The sequence below is a fragment of the Triturus cristatus genome, chromosome 7 (assembly GCF_964204655.1).
Source record: "Triturus cristatus chromosome 7, aTriCri1.1, whole genome shotgun sequence".
Lineage (NCBI taxonomy): Eukaryota > Metazoa > Chordata > Amphibia > Caudata > Salamandridae > Triturus > Triturus cristatus.
In genome coordinates, this window is record NC_140590.1 from 425,721,688 (window position 1) to 425,738,634 (window position 16,947).

The 16,947-nt window shown below is 47.8% G+C and overlaps 1 protein-coding gene across 1 annotated transcript in view; it reads right to left on the minus strand.

The window, feature by feature from the left end:
* ABCC3 (ATP binding cassette subfamily C member 3) overlaps window positions 1–16,947 on the minus strand; it is a 693,015-nt gene that overhangs the window by 325,377 nt on the left and 350,691 nt on the right. Inside the window, exon 10 of the mRNA XM_085616719.1 lies at window positions 4,621–4,782. Within this exon, the coding sequence (XP_085472845.1) occupies window positions 4,621–4,782 (162 nt within the window). The remainder of the gene's footprint in view (window positions 1–4,620; window positions 4,783–16,947) is intronic.

Here is a 16,947-nt window from a genome sequence, read left to right on the forward strand (position 1 = left end):
CTTTGTAGCATGGGGAGGAATTGGCTCCTCGTCTGGATGGGGAGCAGGGTCTCGAGGAGGAAATCGGCTTTCGGCCTCTCTTCGTCGAGTTTGACGCCGAAGGCTGTCGCTGCGCTCCTGACCACCATATTGTACTCCCCGATGTCGTCGGGTGCGAAGGCCTCGAAGGGTACGTGTCCACGGGCTCCTCCGGGTTTTCGGTGTCGAGATCTTGCCATTCGATGTTGTGGCTAGTAGATGGCGCTGAGCTGTAGAACGACTGCTGGTCTTCTTCCTCGGCTTCGCCTTCATAATAGGTCTCGTCTTCCTCTTCGAGATCTCTCGTCAGCCCCTCAGTGTCGAATTCGTCCTCGACTTCGACGACGTTCGTCAGTGGAGCCGTTGGAATCTTGAATTCCTTCATCTTGGCGTCGAACTCCTTCTTCCTTTGAAGGATGTTCTCCATTTCGGCCTCGAGCCGCCTCTTCTTTTTCTCCATCTCGGAGATGCTTTCGGCGTCGACCGCGGGCCTTTTCGACGGAACTTGCGTCGACGTCGACCGTTCTTTCTGCGTCGAGCGTCCCGTTTGGGTTGTCTTCGACGGTCCTTGCCTTTTAGCGTCTTTCGGCACCAGGGAGTCCTTTTCGAAGGATCCGCTCGGCCTCTTGTCCATGGTTCCCCCCTTGGTCGTCGAAGTTTTCGGCGCCGGGGCTCCCTTCATGGACTTTGACTCTGATTTTCTCGAGTCACCCTCGGGTTTTGGAGGTATTTTCTGTTTTGAGCTCGACGATTCTCTTACCTCGTCTTCATTTTTCTTGTCGGTCTCTACGACCGTGAAGTTTTCGGGTCCCTCGGCGACGTTGTCCTCATCGTCCGTGGAGAGGCCCAGATCATAGAGCGACGGGGCCTTACCCTTGCCATCGATGCTGGCGTTGGCTCTTCTCTGCCGATCTCTCACCCTTAGCGTCTTCGGCGCGAAGGCTGAGCAGGCGTTGCAGTCCTTACTCTGGTGGTCGACCGGTAGGCAGAGGTTGCAGACCGGATGCTGGTCCTTCTGCGCGAACTTGTCGTGGCAGTTAGGGCAGAACTTGAATGGCGTCTTGTCCATTGCGCTCAGGGCCTCTGAGTGCGCATTCTCCAAGGGCGTCGAAGAAAAAGGCGCAAAACTTCCTTTCTTCGCGCTCCTGATGTAATCTCTTCCTTTCCTGTGATATCTTTGTAGTAGTTAACGACGAAACTCGCTTTTCTTTCTTCTTCCTTCGATTGTAATTCTGGAGCTTCCCGATGACGATCCAGACCCAACGGCGGAAAAAAGAATCTGAAGATGGCGCCCCAAAGGTGGGACTTCCGCAGGAAGCACGACGACGTCATGAGAGGTGCACCAAATGGTGGGTCGTCGCCGCCCACCTGGGCTACAAAAAAACAAAAAAACAAAAGAAAGACTACGAATCCGGACCCAACCACAAGATCGCGGAATAATGCACAGCATAGTGAATCCAGAAAGATTCACGCTGCAAAAAGTATTTTCTTTGAAAAGCAGGGCAGGTCATCCATGTTCTTGAGCTTGCTGGCTTCAGGACACACTGGAGTTTTGCTTCTGCAGGTTCGAGGTGGGGACAGGCCGGGAGGGCTGGGGCCAAGTCAGTAAACGTCCTCCTCTTCTTAGCTTCAGCATGGCTGTTCAGTCCTTCTTTTCTTCTTATGGTTTCTTGTCTGAGGATGCAAGGTTCAGGAGTCCCCCTAAATACTAAATTTAGGGGTGTTACAGGAAAGTAAAAGGTTAGGACCAATGGGTCGCTTCTTTGGGGTGGGTACACCCCCTATTATGCCACCCTCCAGTGGGTGGGGGCCTATGACTCACTCTGGTTGGCTGGGTCCCCCCATCTGCAAGATGGCGGGGACTGAGATTTGTGCTTCACCTTGCCTCCCCCACCTGAGGGGGGAGTTGGCAGAGGTGGGCACACCTCCCTTCCTCACTTTGTTTTCCTGCTGGTTATATCACCCAAAGTGGGGTCAGAACCAGTTGGGACCAGTTACTGGAGGCAGCAAAAGGCCTGGGGAAGCTCACAAAGGCGGCAAGCCTTTGAAGCTTCCCCTTCGTGGACCCTACCCATCCTGAGGGAGGAGGCTTGGCACCTCGTCCCAGGATGTGCATTGTTTCAGGCCCCCGAGAGCAGCAGGCTCTCGACCCAGGGGTCCAGAAACATGTCTGGTGGTGGCAGCTGAAAGCAGCCACTCAGCCTGGACACTAGTGGTAGGTCGTTTTTCAGAGGGCATCTCTAAGATGCCCTCTTCGTGTATTTTTCATTAAATCCCACACTGGCATCAGTTTGGGTTTAATGTGCTGAGACGTTTGATACAAAACTTCTCAGTTTTCAGTGCAGCCATTATGGTACTGTTGAGTTGGTAATGACAAAGTCCCAGTACCATATACTCTTAAAAGCAGCACTCCACTTACAATGTCTAAGAATTGACTTAGACACTGTATGGGTACATGGCCCATGCACCTGTACCCTCACCACTGGTATAGTGCACCCAGTTAGAGGGGTGACTGATCTATGCCAGGGTTGTGGGTTGTAGCACGGCACACAGGGATGTGTGCCATGTCGACTTTTCACTTTGTTCTGTACTAAAACCTGCAGCCTGCAAATGCAGTATGTGAGTGTAAAGGTACAGGACCTCTAAGGGTGGCACAATAAGTGCTACAGCCCTTAGAGGCATTCCCTGGTCACAGTGCCCTGGGTACCTGTGGTACTATTTACCAGGGGCTGACCTGTGGCCAGAGAGTGCCAATTGGGTTTGGCCTTCAATGCAGTTTTATGGAAAGAACATAGGCCCTGGGTACCTGATTGGCAGGAGTCCAGGGCACATTCAGTCAAAGTACATCAGCAGTTCAGCAAAAAGTGAGGGCAACCATGCCCAAAGAGGGCACTTTCTCACACAGGATCACTGTTAAACCAGAAAACTCCTGATCCACCCACACTATTTACCCTTGGGTATGAGACACTCAGCTGTTAGGTCAAAATGGATGTCATCCTGTCCTCTTAAATTATGGCACCTGTCACACACTTTCTCTACCTTACCTTGGAATGCCATGAAAAACATGGTGGGCAGAGTAGGAAAAATACACAATAACACAGAACACAGGTAGAAAAGTCTGGGTCACTGATTATTTGTTGTTTCAAGAAAAAAGCTCCTGTTTGTCAATTGTTGTCTTACAAACAAAGCACTGTGCTTAAAGAGCATACCAAACACAGTTCCTGGTTGGCAAAGTCCAGTGCCTTAAGAGGAGCCATTGCACGAGAGGCTCTACTCAACACACAGTGATTCTCACCTGCCTGGTGGTGATCTCTAGATTTAGTTAGTAGTAGTTTGCTGGGTGGAGAGCATAAACCAAGGCTTCCAGTCACCCAGCTGGCTGGCTGGCTGCCTTCAAGGTTTAAATGTCCCCTTAATGTCTAGTATGGTGCATTTGTAACAAGGTGGAGAAGGGTGGGGCACTTAGGAATGGGAGGCCTGGACACTTACAACACAAAGGATAGGAAGGCATGCTTGTATGAGATGGGGCAAGGCTAGTAAGAGTGGCCCTAGGAGGACAAAGTGGAATTGCTACTTTGTGCTTAGGGTTTAACTGCTATGGGCAACTTGGTGTGCCATGGCTGTGTGGTAATTCAGGGCGGGATGAAGATGCTGGTAGGTGTCTGAGGCATCTATGTCTTCCAGTTTAGTCATCTAAATCTCAAAATAAGAGGGTACTGGGGCTGCTGGTCTGATTGCGCCGATATTCTGATTGCAGAATCCAGGCTAAGGCTGCATGGAAAAGATGGGCAGGTGCTGGTGAGAGCATTTCATAGCTCAACCAAAGGTGCAGGCCAGTGGGATCTTGGATGTGAATTCTTGTCTTACAGTGGAGAAAGATAATCCCACTCTAGAACATACAACTGCCTTAATTGCACATGTAGTTTCAATTTGAAATTCAGATAAGGTGACTAAGCAGGTACAGCCTGATGCAGGTGTCGCACAATGGCAACAGCGTCGACCCTGCTGCGTTTGAAAGGGTCACGATAATATCCAACTCATTCCCAACACTGCGACTAAAGGTAAACATGGCAATATTACAGCCTCCTATAGCGTAACATGCATAGCTGTCAATTAGGAAGCAGATACATTTCAATCCAATGATGGCTTTATTTAAGGCACCAGCTGGAAATGCTACTAGTTCTATGGCACCCAAGTTCAAATACTAAATTCCTCTCACCCTTTATCCACTCACAAAAACTGATCCTTTCTCCTCGACACAAGGATGGTTACAAGGGGCAATAGAACATTCTCTAGGATGGCAGGGGGGCAAGGTGTGGAACAATAACAAATCCTGCATTTTGTATTGAAGGTGCCTTCTCAGAGCCATGAAGCTTTGGCAACAGACCCTTTATGAGTACAATCTAAAAAATAACATTACATAAACATTAATTACTTTAACAGCCTGATTGAATGAGGAGATTTAATAGTATGATCTACAACGTTTTCAACAGTACTGCGTAAAAGAACTTTTACAAAATATATGGTATCTAGTTCTAAATTATATTTTGAGTATATCAGATGAAACAGTGAAACAAATAACTTTAGAAACATCGTACTGACCTGCCAGAGAAAGTATAAGGCTAAGCAGATCTGGAGTGGAGCAGACCACAGCATATTAAGGAATGTAGTTAGGTCCATGAACCTCTGGGCATCCACTGACATTAGGTTGACCACTTCACCCACAGTAGAGGAACGTTTCGCTGAGTTTGTGATCACCAGTGCCTGCAAGTGGAAACCAGTAAATGGTTTAAATCCACGTTAAACATTATATTTCACTATCACACATATGTGAGTATTAAACTTCCAAAATACGTACATCGAATATTGAAAAATAATTAAAACAGCAATACATTTCGAGTAACAAGTCAAATTGAAAAAATACATTTCTGAAGTCAAATGGATATTGACGCGACTTAGCATAACACTAGTGGACTATTCTAACAAACATGGTATCCTTAAACCAGAATCGATGTCAGTTGGTACAGATTACAAAGCATCCCTTTCCTGCTTCCTTCGGTTTTCATTTTAATCTCTAAAAGTAATTCCTACTCCAAGCACGAGATGGCAGGAGAATGCAATGAATTTTATTCCATGACAACTCAATACTGCCGCGAATAGAACGAAACCTGCGTATTAGAGTTTAAAGAGAGGTTTACGTGCTTATAACAAAGCATCGAAAGTACACCCTAGCAATAACAAGTTGGCCTCAGTGCAAATATACTGATTAAAACAAGCACTGGCAATGTGTCTGGCTACTTAATGAAAATGTCTTTTTTGACATTGATGGGGTTAGGTGTACAATAAGTCACCATACATGCAGTCAGTCACTCATCCTTACTCTCACGCATCCATTCATCAACCCACTGACTCATTCTTGCATTCCCTCGCTGACAAAGCTGCAATTAAACACACACAAACTCAGCAACACATGCAAAATAAATTAAAACAATACAAGTAGAAAAAGGAAAACATGCTGTCGCATAAATATGGCAGGCATATCCTTGCAATAACAAAACTAAACATAGCAGCGGGTGTTCATATTTCAAATGCATTGTATATAGTTTGTTACTCTTTTAAAGTTTAAGCATGGGTGTCACATTTAAAACCAACATTCTGGCCATCTGGGAATGGTAAAACATTGATACACTATAGGCCACAACATTCCATAATGGACTTCTGGTTTAGAGGAAGTGGCCACATCAGATGCAGCATACTTTATATTAATAAACAGCAAGCAAGCAGCCTTTCAAAAACTGCCTGGAGAGCTGTTGCATCCTCTTAAGAAACACTGAAATAAATGGAGAAGCAAAGAAATGAAAGGGATCAACAAAACCAACTCTGAAACTGAAGCTCACAAATTTTCAGATGGATGTACACATGTGATCAGAAAATGCCATCATTCACAAGGCTGATGTGGACTAGACCATTACCCCATGCAGTTCGCTATCATAGATGGAAGCACAGTGTAAATGACACTCAGACAGACAAGAGTGGGCTTCAATTCCCTCTATGTATCTATATGGAAATTTATGTATTTACGTATGGATGCATGTATTATTAAATAATTTTGTATTATAAAATCCTGCCACTTAGCTCAGATGAGATTCCAGCAAGAGTTATTACAGTGTAAATCTTTTCTAGGGTTTATCAGGGGCAGTAAACAACACTAAAGTAATTCCCTACAAAGGTAATCTGTGACAATTCATGTAACAAAATACTTATATGATGACTGAAATACAAATAATAATTCGCCCTTAAATGCCTATTGACATTAACATATGGTTTTAACAATTAATATGTCAGGTCTACAGCCTTTATCTTAACTTTTCATAAAAGCAATCAGGCATACAGCCTTTTTAGGGCTCGCGACCTGCGTTGCACTGCGCAGCAGTGCTCGCGCAGGCGAGAGTCCTTTTGTTCCGGGGTTCAGAAATGGAGCCTGGAATCGCACACGCTCGTGCGTGTGTTTTTTGTCTGCTCTTCTGGCATTGGGCTTTGAGTGCGTGTATTTTGTTAACAGAGCATGCAATAGGCCAAAGGCGGGTGCATTGCTCCGCCCACGGCCTAATTGTGTCTGTTACCCGCACCAAAGCCCATGTGGTTTCAATTATCGGGCCCAGACACGGGAGCGATAATTGAAAAAATATGTCTCGCAGTGGCGCGCGCGCGCCCCACTCACTCAGTTTTTACTATAGCGATCGTTTTCACGATCACTCTCAGTTCCGCTTGTTTGAAGTGTGGACTCTTAATGCAGAAGGTAAGTTGGGCAGGTTGTAGACTTCAGCAACAGTGGCCTGTGTCTGAAATCCTGGCTCTTACGGGACAAAATAGTGTGATACTGGGCAGAATATGTTTTCTCCCCGTGCCTTGGCTGCCTTTCCTTACTGAGACCGCCTACTTAAACATATTTTGGACACACTTGAAATATAGGCGCAGGTCTGTAAATGTGAGTTTCACTCCCTGCTTGCGCCTTCTGAGAAAACGAAATCGAAACTCGAAACCTGGATGACCTCACCGGTTCTCTTCGCGGATCTCTGCCTGGCTCGCTGTCCAGCTATCTGCCCCGCAATCCTGCCCTGCTCTCGTCACGTTCAGGGCTTCTCTTCAACCTGCTCTGTCCAACTCTGCTGTTGCTCAGTTCCATACTTCTGCCTAGGGTGACCTCTGTCCAGCTCCCTGCCCGGCTCTCTCTACTGCTTTCTGCCCCACTCCCTGCCCCGCTCGCTGCCCGGCTCTCTGATCTCCCTGCACGGCTCTCTGCCCCAGTCTTAGTTTCTTTCTCCCTGTCTCCCTCTCTGTCCGACTTTCTGCCCTACTCCTTGCCCCTCTGTGAGCTCCGCTCTGCCCCGCATTGGCCCCACTTTGTGCCCCCTCTCTCTGCCGGGCCATAGCTGAAGCAAACCCCGTGGAGCACCTGATGGAAGAGACCAGATGATCCATCTGTCTGGACTACTACACAGACCTGGTCACCACGCAGTACGGGCACAACTTCTGCCGGCCCTGCCTCGCCCGATGCTGGGCAGGAGTAGCCTCAAACTTCCCCTGCCCGAGTGCTGGAATGCATCACCCAAGGGTGCCCTGAGCTCCAACCGGCAGCTGGCCAACATTGTGCAGATCGCCAAGGACTTCTGCCAGCAGGCGGCGCAGCTGCGGGTGGAGGGGGAGTGCGGACGGCACCGCGAGAAGCTGCAGCTCTTCTGTAGGAAGGAGGGAACGGCCATCTGTGTGGTGTGCAGAGAGGCCAAGGAGCACCGGTCCCACGAGGCCCTGGAGGAGGCAGCCCTGGAGTACAAGGTAAGAGAACATTCACCCAGCTCACGGTGTGCGACAGACACTTGCTCCATTCATCCATCCATCTATCCATCCATCCATCCATCATCCATCCGCCCACCTGTCCATCCATCCATCCATCTATCCACCCATCCATCCACCCACCTATCCAGCCATTCACACACCATCCATTCATCCACCCACCTGTCCACCCATCTGTCCATCCTCCCATCCATTCACCCATCCATACACCCATCCATACACTCACCCACGCACCCGCCCACCTGTCCATCCATTCACCCACCATTCATTCATCCACCCACCCACCCTTCCACCCATCCACACATTCTCCCATCCATCCATCCATCCATCCATCCATCCACCCACCCATCCACCCACCCACCCACCCTCCATCCATCTACCTGTCCACCCATCCATCCATCCATCCCCATCCACCCACCCTTCCTTCCTCCAACCCAAACACCCACCCACACATCCATCTTATTCCATTCATCCACACATCACATTTCATCTATCCATCAGACACCCATTTATTCATAGCCAGCTCCATTCATCTATCCATCACCATATCGTATCAATTCATATATCACTTTATTCCATCCATTCATCCCCACTCATCCATCCATCCATCTTATTCCTTTCGTCCACTTGTTTCATCTATCCGCCAGGCACCCATTCATCCATCGCCTTCTTACATTCATCCACCCATCACCCTACTGCATCCATTCATATATCACTTTATTCCGTCCACCCATCTCTCGGCCATTCATTCATCACCTTGTTTATCTTTGTATCTAGTTATTATTAGGTTGGCTGCCATTGTCTGATGATTTGTGCTTGCATGGTTCTTTAAATATTAGTTGCTGCTACTATCCCACACACCACGAGGAGGTCGCCCTGGTGATCCTGACCGGAGATTTGGTGACCCCTGACCTGCCTCAAACCTCCAACTGACGCCTGCAGCCTAAATCTGGAAGGAAGGTCCCCCAAACAGCGACCAGTAGCTGGTAAGAATATTCTACACTAAAAGGCACCCCTGCACCCGACGCCCCATGGCCTTGGGTGGTCCAACCGACGGTGCCTAGCCAACCCCCAAGATCCCAACTTACCTCTTGAAGTGGTGGTCGCACCCAGAAGACCTTTGTCCCCAAGTCTGCAGTGCCATTGCAAACCGAAGGTTCCCCATTGCAAACAACATGTGCCCTGACGTTGAAACAGCACCCTGCACCCAGTCGCCCTAGTGCCGCTGAGGGTGCACCTTTGGTGCTACTTTGTTTCCCCATTTGCCCTTTCCTAAAGTCTAGGAGCTTTGCTCCCACAACCAAGTGGCCTGCTGGTCAGCAGCCACCAACCGGAGGTCACCTACCCACCATTGGATAACATTGGGCCTCAGCACTCTGTCCCCTGTCTCCCTAGTGCCGCTGAGGGTGTAACAAGAGTGCATCCCTGACCCTGGGGGACCCGTGAGTCTACCCCCAGAACCTCAACTCCAACTACCGAATACTTACCCTAAAATCAATAACACTATTTTCCTCCATAGGATAACATTTACTGTTTTTCTTGGAAAGGTTTTTCAGTGGGGAGTTTGAAAACTTAACCCCTTCATTGCGCCCATCAATCCTAGTGCCTTTATCATAACATGTTATACTAAACAGATCAGACCTATAGCCATGTACATTGGCTTGCAAGATCATCAACTCAGCCCAATCAAATTCTGTATTCAGAGGAATCAACATGTGAGTGGAGCATAAGCCCTCTCTCAGTAGGACTCTGAAAGCTCTTTCATCACGTCAGAAAAGTGACAAGTGAACTCTTAAACCAGACTTAAAAATCCATGTAGATAAGTGTACTTTAGGTCTATCATACAAAAAAACTTCACTCTAAAGTATCAAGTTAATGGCTCTACTCCTCCAATCAGTACTGCAGCCAGAGCAAAAACACAGCAATTTATCAAGTTATGTAAGACCCTCTACTAGCATTACTATGTCTCGTGTGTTCACCAGGAAGTAAAAGCTTAGGCATCTGGCTCAATAAGCGGAATGATGACAGCTGAGTGGGGTGCAGGTACTCTTGTTGTGGGAGCACACATCTTCTGACCAATCGAAACATGTACTCCTCTCTGTCAAGGTGTGGGTGGAGCCAAAGCCACTCTCTTGGTAGGGCTTCTTAAAGCCTTTTTTTAGGTTAATCACATAATGTCTGGCGCCAACTGTGCTGTTAAGCGAGACCTAAACACAGGAACGTTTTGATGAGGCTAGGTTCTATTGGGTTTAGGTCTCATAAGAGTAACAATATTATTGCACTTGTAGTCATCACAGGCTCACGTGATGTATATACTGAACCATCAAGTGGTTGGCTCAAAAAGCAAGCATTTGCAATGCAATAGGTCTTGCATTCATGCAAGTTTGAGCTATTGGCATTGTAAATGACAATGCCTTTTATTTATGTGTTGGTATTGGTAGTGATAGTATTGTTGGTGGGAGCATTGGTGGTGTTGGTGGTGGCATTGGTGGTATTGGTATTGGTGGTGGTGGTATTGGTTTTGGTGGTGGTATTGTTGGTGGTAGTACTGGTATTGGTAGTGATAGTATTGTTGGTGGTGGCATTGGTGGTATTGGTGGTGGTGGTATTAGTATTGGTATTGTTATTGGTAGTGGTGGTACTGGTATTGGTGGTGGCTCACTGGTTAGAGGCGGCAGATCCGTAAGCAGAGAATCGGCCAGGGACCAGGGTTCAATTCCCGACGCGGCAGGGTCGTGGACCAGGGTCAAAACGGACTCGATAATTCTCGCCTCGGTACCTACTCTAAGCAGGAACACACTCGGCAACTCTGGGCATTAGCTTGCCTCATCTCCACAACGGCCCCCCACATTCGCCGGGGATGCCTGGTTTCACCTTGGAGATACCCTGGAGGGACCATCTCACAGGGATAGCCAGGACGGGTTCCCCAGCGGTCTACGGCGCCAGGACGCCTCAGGGCAGCAGTGCGCTTTACAAGACACATACATTTACATTGGTGGTGGCATTGCTGGTAGTGGTATTGGCAGTGGTGGTAATGGTATTGCTGGTTTTCGTAGTATTGGTGGTATTGGTGGTGTGGTGGTATTGTGGTGGCAGTGGTGGTGGTATTGGTGGTGGTGGTAGTGGTGGTATTGGTGGCGGAGGTATTGGTGGCGGAGGTATTGGTATTAGTGATATTTGTGATGTGGTATTGGTGGTGGTGGCATAGGTGGTATTGGTGGTGGCGGTATTGGTGGTGGTGTTCGTGGTTGTATTGTTATTGGTGGTGGTATTGTTGGTGGCTGTACTGGTATTGGTGGTAGTATTGGTGGTGGTGGTGGTATTGGTGATGCTATTGGTGGTGGTGGTGGAATTGGTGGTTGTGGTGTTGGTATTGGTGGTGGTGGAATTGGTACTAGTGGTGGTGGTATTGGTGTCTGTGGTGGTATTGGTGGTAGTGGTATTGCTATTAGTGCTATTGGTGGTGGTGGTGGTATTGGAGGTGGTGGTATTGGGGGTGTTGGTGATTTTGGTATTGGTGGTGGTGGTAATGGTATTGCTGCTTTTAGTGGTATTGGTGGCGGTGGTATTGGTATTGGTGTTGTGGTGGTGGTGGGTGGTGGTGGTGGTATTGGTGGTGGAGGCATTGGTATTAGTGGTATTGGTGGTGGTGGGATTGGTGGTGGTAGTATTGGTGGTAGTGGCATTGGTGGCATTGTTGGTGGTGGTACTGGTATTGGTGGTATTGGTGATGGTATTGGTGGTGGTGGAATTGGTGGTTGTGGTGTTGGTATTGGTGGTGGTGGTATTGGTATTGCTGGGATTGGTGGTGGTATTGGTGGTGTTGGTGTCTGTGGTGGTATTGGTGGTAGTGGTATTGCTATTAGTGCTATTGGTGGTGGTGGGGGTATTGAATGTGGTGGTGTTGGAGGTGGTGGTATTGGAGGTGGTGGTATTTGTAGTGGTGGTGGCATTGGTGGTGGTGGTATTGGCAGTGGTGGCATTGGTGATGGTATTGGTGGTGGTGGTATTGGTGGTTGTATTGGTGGTGGTATTAGTGGTGGTGGTATTGGTGGTGGTGGTGGTATTGGTGGTGGTATTGTTGGTGGCTGTACTGGTATTGGTGGTAGTATTGGTGGTGGTGGTGGTGGTGGTATTGGTGATGCTATTGGTGGTGGTGGTGGAATTGGTGGTTGTGGTGTTGGTATTGGTGGTGGTGGAATTGGTATTGGTGTTAGTGGTATTGGTATTGCTGGTATTGTTGCTGGTATTGGTACTAGTGGTGGTGGTGGTGTCTGTGGTGGTATTGGTGGTAGTGGTATTGCTATTAGTGCTATTGGTGGTGGTATTGGATGTGGTGGTATTGGGGGTGTTGGTGGTTTTGGTATTGGTGGTGGTGGTAATGGTATTGCTGGTTTTAGTGGTATTGGTGGCGGTGGTATTGGTGTTGTGGTGGTGGTGGGTGGTGGTGGTGGTATTGGTGGTGGTATTGGTGGTGGTATTGGTGGTGGCGGTATTGGTGGTGGAGGCATTGGTATTAGTGGTATTGGTGGTCATGGGATTGGTGGTGGTAGTATTGGTGGTAGTGGCCATTGGTGGTATTGTTGGTGGTGGTACTGGTATTGGTGGTATTGGTGATGGTATTGGTGGTGGTGGAATTGGTGGTTGTGGTGTTGGCATTGGTGGTGGTGGTATTGGTGTTGGTGGTATTGGTATTGCTGGTATTGTTGGTGGTATTGGTACTAGTGGTGGTGGTGTTGGTGTCTGTGGTGGTATTGGTGGTAGTGGTATTGCTATTAGTGCTATTGGTGGTGGTGGTGGTATTGGAGGTGGTGGTATTGGGGGTGTGGGTGGTTTTGGTATCGGTGGTGGTGGTAATGGTATTGCTGGTTTTAGTGGTATTGGTGGCGGTGGTATTGGTATTGGTGTTGTGGTGGTGGTGGGTGGTGGTGGTGGTATTGGTGGTGGAGGTATTGGTGGCGGAGGCATTGGTATTAGTGGTATTGGTGGTGGTGGGATTGGTGGTGGTAGTATTGGTGGTAGTGGCATTGGTGGCATTGTTGGTGGTGGTACTGGTATTGGTGGTATTGGTGATGGTATTGGTGGTGGTGGAATTGGTGGTTGTGGTGTTGGTATTGGTGGTGGTGGTATTGGTATTGGTATTGCTGGGATTGGTGGTGGTATTGGTGGTGTTGGTGTCTGTGGTGGTATTGGTGGTAGTGGTATTGCTATTAGTGCTATTGGTGGTGGTGGGGGTATTGAGGGTGGTGGTATTGGAGGTGGTGGTATTGGAGGTGGTGGTTTTGGTGGTGGTATTTGTAGTGGTGGTGGCATTGGTGGTGGTGGTATTGGCAGTGGTGGCATTGGTGATGGTATTGGTGGTGGTGGTATTGGTGGTTGTATTGGTGGTGGTATTAGTGGTGGTGGTATTGGTGGTGGTATTGTTATTGGTGGTGGTATTGTTGGTGGCTGTACTGGTATTGGTGGTAGTATTGGTGGTGGTGGTATTGGTGATGCTATTGGTGGTGGTGGTGGAATTCGTGGTTGTGGTGTTGGTATTGGTGGTGGTGGAATTGGTATTGGTGTTAGTGGTATTGGTATTGCTGGTATTGTTGGTGGTATTGGTACTAGTGGTGGTGGTGTTGGTGTCTGTGGTGGTATTGGTGGTAGTGGTATTGCTATTAGTGCTATTGGTGGTGGTATTGGAGGTGGTGGTATTGGTATTGGTGTTGTGGTGGTGGTGGGTGGTGGTGGTGGTATTGGTGGTGGTATTGGTGGTGGAGGTATTGGTGGCGGAGGCATTGGTATTAGTGGTATTGGTGGTCATGGGATTGGTGGTGGTAGTATTGGTGGTAGTGGCCATTGGTGGTATTGTTGGTGGTGGTACTGGTATTGGTGGTATTGGTGATGGTATTGGTGGTGGTGGAATTGGTGGTTGTGGTGTTGGTATTGGTGGTGGTGGTATTGGTATTGCTGGTATTGGTGGTGGTATTGGTGTCTGTGGTGGTATTGGTGGTAGTGGTATTGCTATTAGTGCTATTGGTGTTGGTGGGGGTATTTAAGGTGGTGGTATTGGAGGTGGTGGTATTGGAGGTGGTGGTTTTGGTGGTGGTATTTGTAGTGGTGGTGGCATTGGTGGTGGTATTGGTGGTATTGGCAGTGGTATTGGTGGTGGAGGTATTGGTGGCGGAGGCATTGGTATTAGTGGTATTGGTGGTCATGGGATTGGTGGTGGTAGTATTGGTGGTAGTGGCCATTGGTGGTATTGTTGGTGGTGGTACTGGTATTGGTGGTATTGGTGATGGTATTGGTGGTGGTGGAATTGGTGGTTGTGGTGTTGGTATTGGTGGTGGTGGTATTGGTATTGGTATTGCTGGTATTGGTGGTGGTATTGGTGTCTGTGGTGGTATTGGTGGTAGTGGTATTGCTATTAGTGCTATTGGTGGTGGTGGGGGTATTGAGGGTGGTGGTATTGGAGGTGGTGGTATTGGAGGTGGTGGTTTTGGTGGTGGTATTTGTAGTGGTGGTGGCATTGGTGGTATTGGCAGTGGTGGCATTGGTGATGGTATTGGTGGTGGTGGTATTGGTGGTTGTATTGGTGGTGGTATTAGTGGTGGTGGTATTGGTGGTGGTATTGTTATTGGTGGTGGTATTGTTGGTGGCTGTACTGGTATTGGTGGTAGTATTGGTGGTGGTGGTATTGGTGATGCTATTGGTGGTGGTGGTGGAATTCGTGGTTGTGGTGTTGGTATTGGTGGTGGTGGAATTGGTATTGGTGTTAGTGGTATTGGTATTGCTGGTATTGTTGGTGGTATTGGTACTAGTGGTGGTGGTGTTGGTGTCTGTGGTGGTATTGGTGGTAGTGGTATTGCTATTAGTGCTATTGGTGGTGGTATTGGAGGTGGTGGTATTGGTATTGGTGTTGTGGTGGTGGTGGGTGGTGGTGGTGGTATTGGTGGTGGTATTGGTGGTGGAGGTATTGGTGGCGGAGGCATTGGTATTAGTGGTATTGGTGGTCATGGGATTGGTGGTGGTAGTATTGGTGGTAGTGGCCATTGGTGGTATTGTTGGTGGTGGTACTGGTATTGGTGGTATTGGTGATGGTATTGGTGGTGGTGGAATTGGTGGTTGTTGTGTTGGTATTGGTGGTGGTGGTATTTGTATTGGTATTGCTGGTATTGGTGGTGGTATTGGTGTCTGTGGTGGTATTGGTGGTAGTGGTATTGCTATTAGTGCTATTGGTGTTGGTGGGGGTATTTAAGGTGGTGGTATTGGAGGTGGTGGTATTGGAGGTGGTGGTTTTGGTGGTGGTATTTGTAGTGGTGGTGGCATTGGTGGTGGTATTGGTGGTATTGGCAGTGGTGGCATTGGTGATGGTATTGGTGGTGGTGGTATTGGCGGTTGTATTGGTGGTGGTATTAGTGGTGGTATTGGTGGTGGTATTGTTATTGGTGGTGGTATTGGTGGTAGTGGTATTGGTGGTGGTGGTAGTGGTAGTGATGGTATTGGTGGTGGTAGTGGTGGTATTGGTGGTGGTATTGGTGGTATTGGTAGTAATGGTGGTGGTGATATTGGTGATGGTGGTGGTATTGGTGGTGGTATTGGTGATGGCGGTGGTGGTGGTGGTATTGGTGGTATTATTGGTGGTTGTGGTATTGGTGGTGGTGGTGTTGGTGGTGGTGGTGGTGTTATTTGTGGTGGTATTGGTGGTGGTATTGATAGTGGTGGTATTGGTGGTGGTGGTGGTATTGGTGATGTTGGTATTGGTGGTGTAATTGGTATTGGTGTTGTTGGTATTGGTGGTGGTATAGGTGGGTGGTGGTGGTATTGGTGGTGTTTGTATTGGTGGTGGTATTGTGGTGGTGGTATTGTGGTGGTGGTGGTATTAGTGGTGGTGTTGGTATTGGTGGTGGTATTGTGGTGGTGGTATTGTGGTGGTGGTATTGGTGGTGGTGGAGGTGGTGGTATTGGCGGTGGTGGCATTGGTGGGGGTGGTGAGTTTGGTTATGGTGGTACTGTTGATATTGGTGGTGGTGGTGGTTGTATTGGTGGTGTTGGTATTGGTGGTGGTGGTATTGGTGGTGGTGGTGTTAATAAAACAGGCTTTTGAAAACAACCCGTCAGGTGGATGCAGTACAGAAGACATATAACACAGATGTGCTGTTATCAGCTTCAGCCCATTAGCACAGGATTATGTGCTACCTGCAATTCACATGACTTAATTAGCTAATCATTTCTAAATCCATTTTACTTGGGGTGGGGGTGAAACAGACACAAGATAATGCCGGGTTAAAGTGATTGAAAGCAGGCGCCAGGTTTATGGGGGTGGCTGTGATGCTAAAAAAAACACAAGCGGTTTCAGCTGAAGCAGTGCATGTTCGGCTTGCAGTAAGAGAAACTCAAAGTAAATAGTGCTTACAGACTAAATACGGGGGCATTTGGGGCACGCGAGAAATATAAATGAGCTACCAAAGACAGAACACACAAAAAAATTTGCTGATGTAATGAAATTTCTGCTGTAGGTTAAGGTACATGCAGCGCACTCTTTTTAAAAAAAATCAAATGTAATTGACAAGAATGATAACTTTCTCCCCAAAAAGTAGGAACTGACCATCAAATGTCGAGACAGGTGGTAACAATCCGAGCAAAGTGCCCTGCATGAAAACGCATCACTAGTTGTTTGTTTAAGCATACTACGACAACCCAGCACACTCCTATCATATCTCATAGAGCGGAGGTCATTTATTTATGTATGTTCAAATAAAAACTATTACACCCATTTATTGATTAAATAAAAATGATTACATCTCTGTTAATGTTTTCCTCTATATTCACAATTGAAATGACATTGACGATCGTTCTGTAAAAAAATGTTGTCAACTTCTGAGGACCTCCAAGGTTATATAAATGATTTCTGGCAGAATATGTCTCCATTCTGATTATGTCGGGTGGGGTGAAAGTGTGTGGGTTGGGGCTGGGGTGTCACAGGTGAATTTTAATTTTGACATACCAAGGGCATTAAAAATAAAATCTTGAAATGCGAACGGGGCAGAAGTCTACATGCAATGGAAGTGGGGGGCTCCTTTGCTCAGAGAC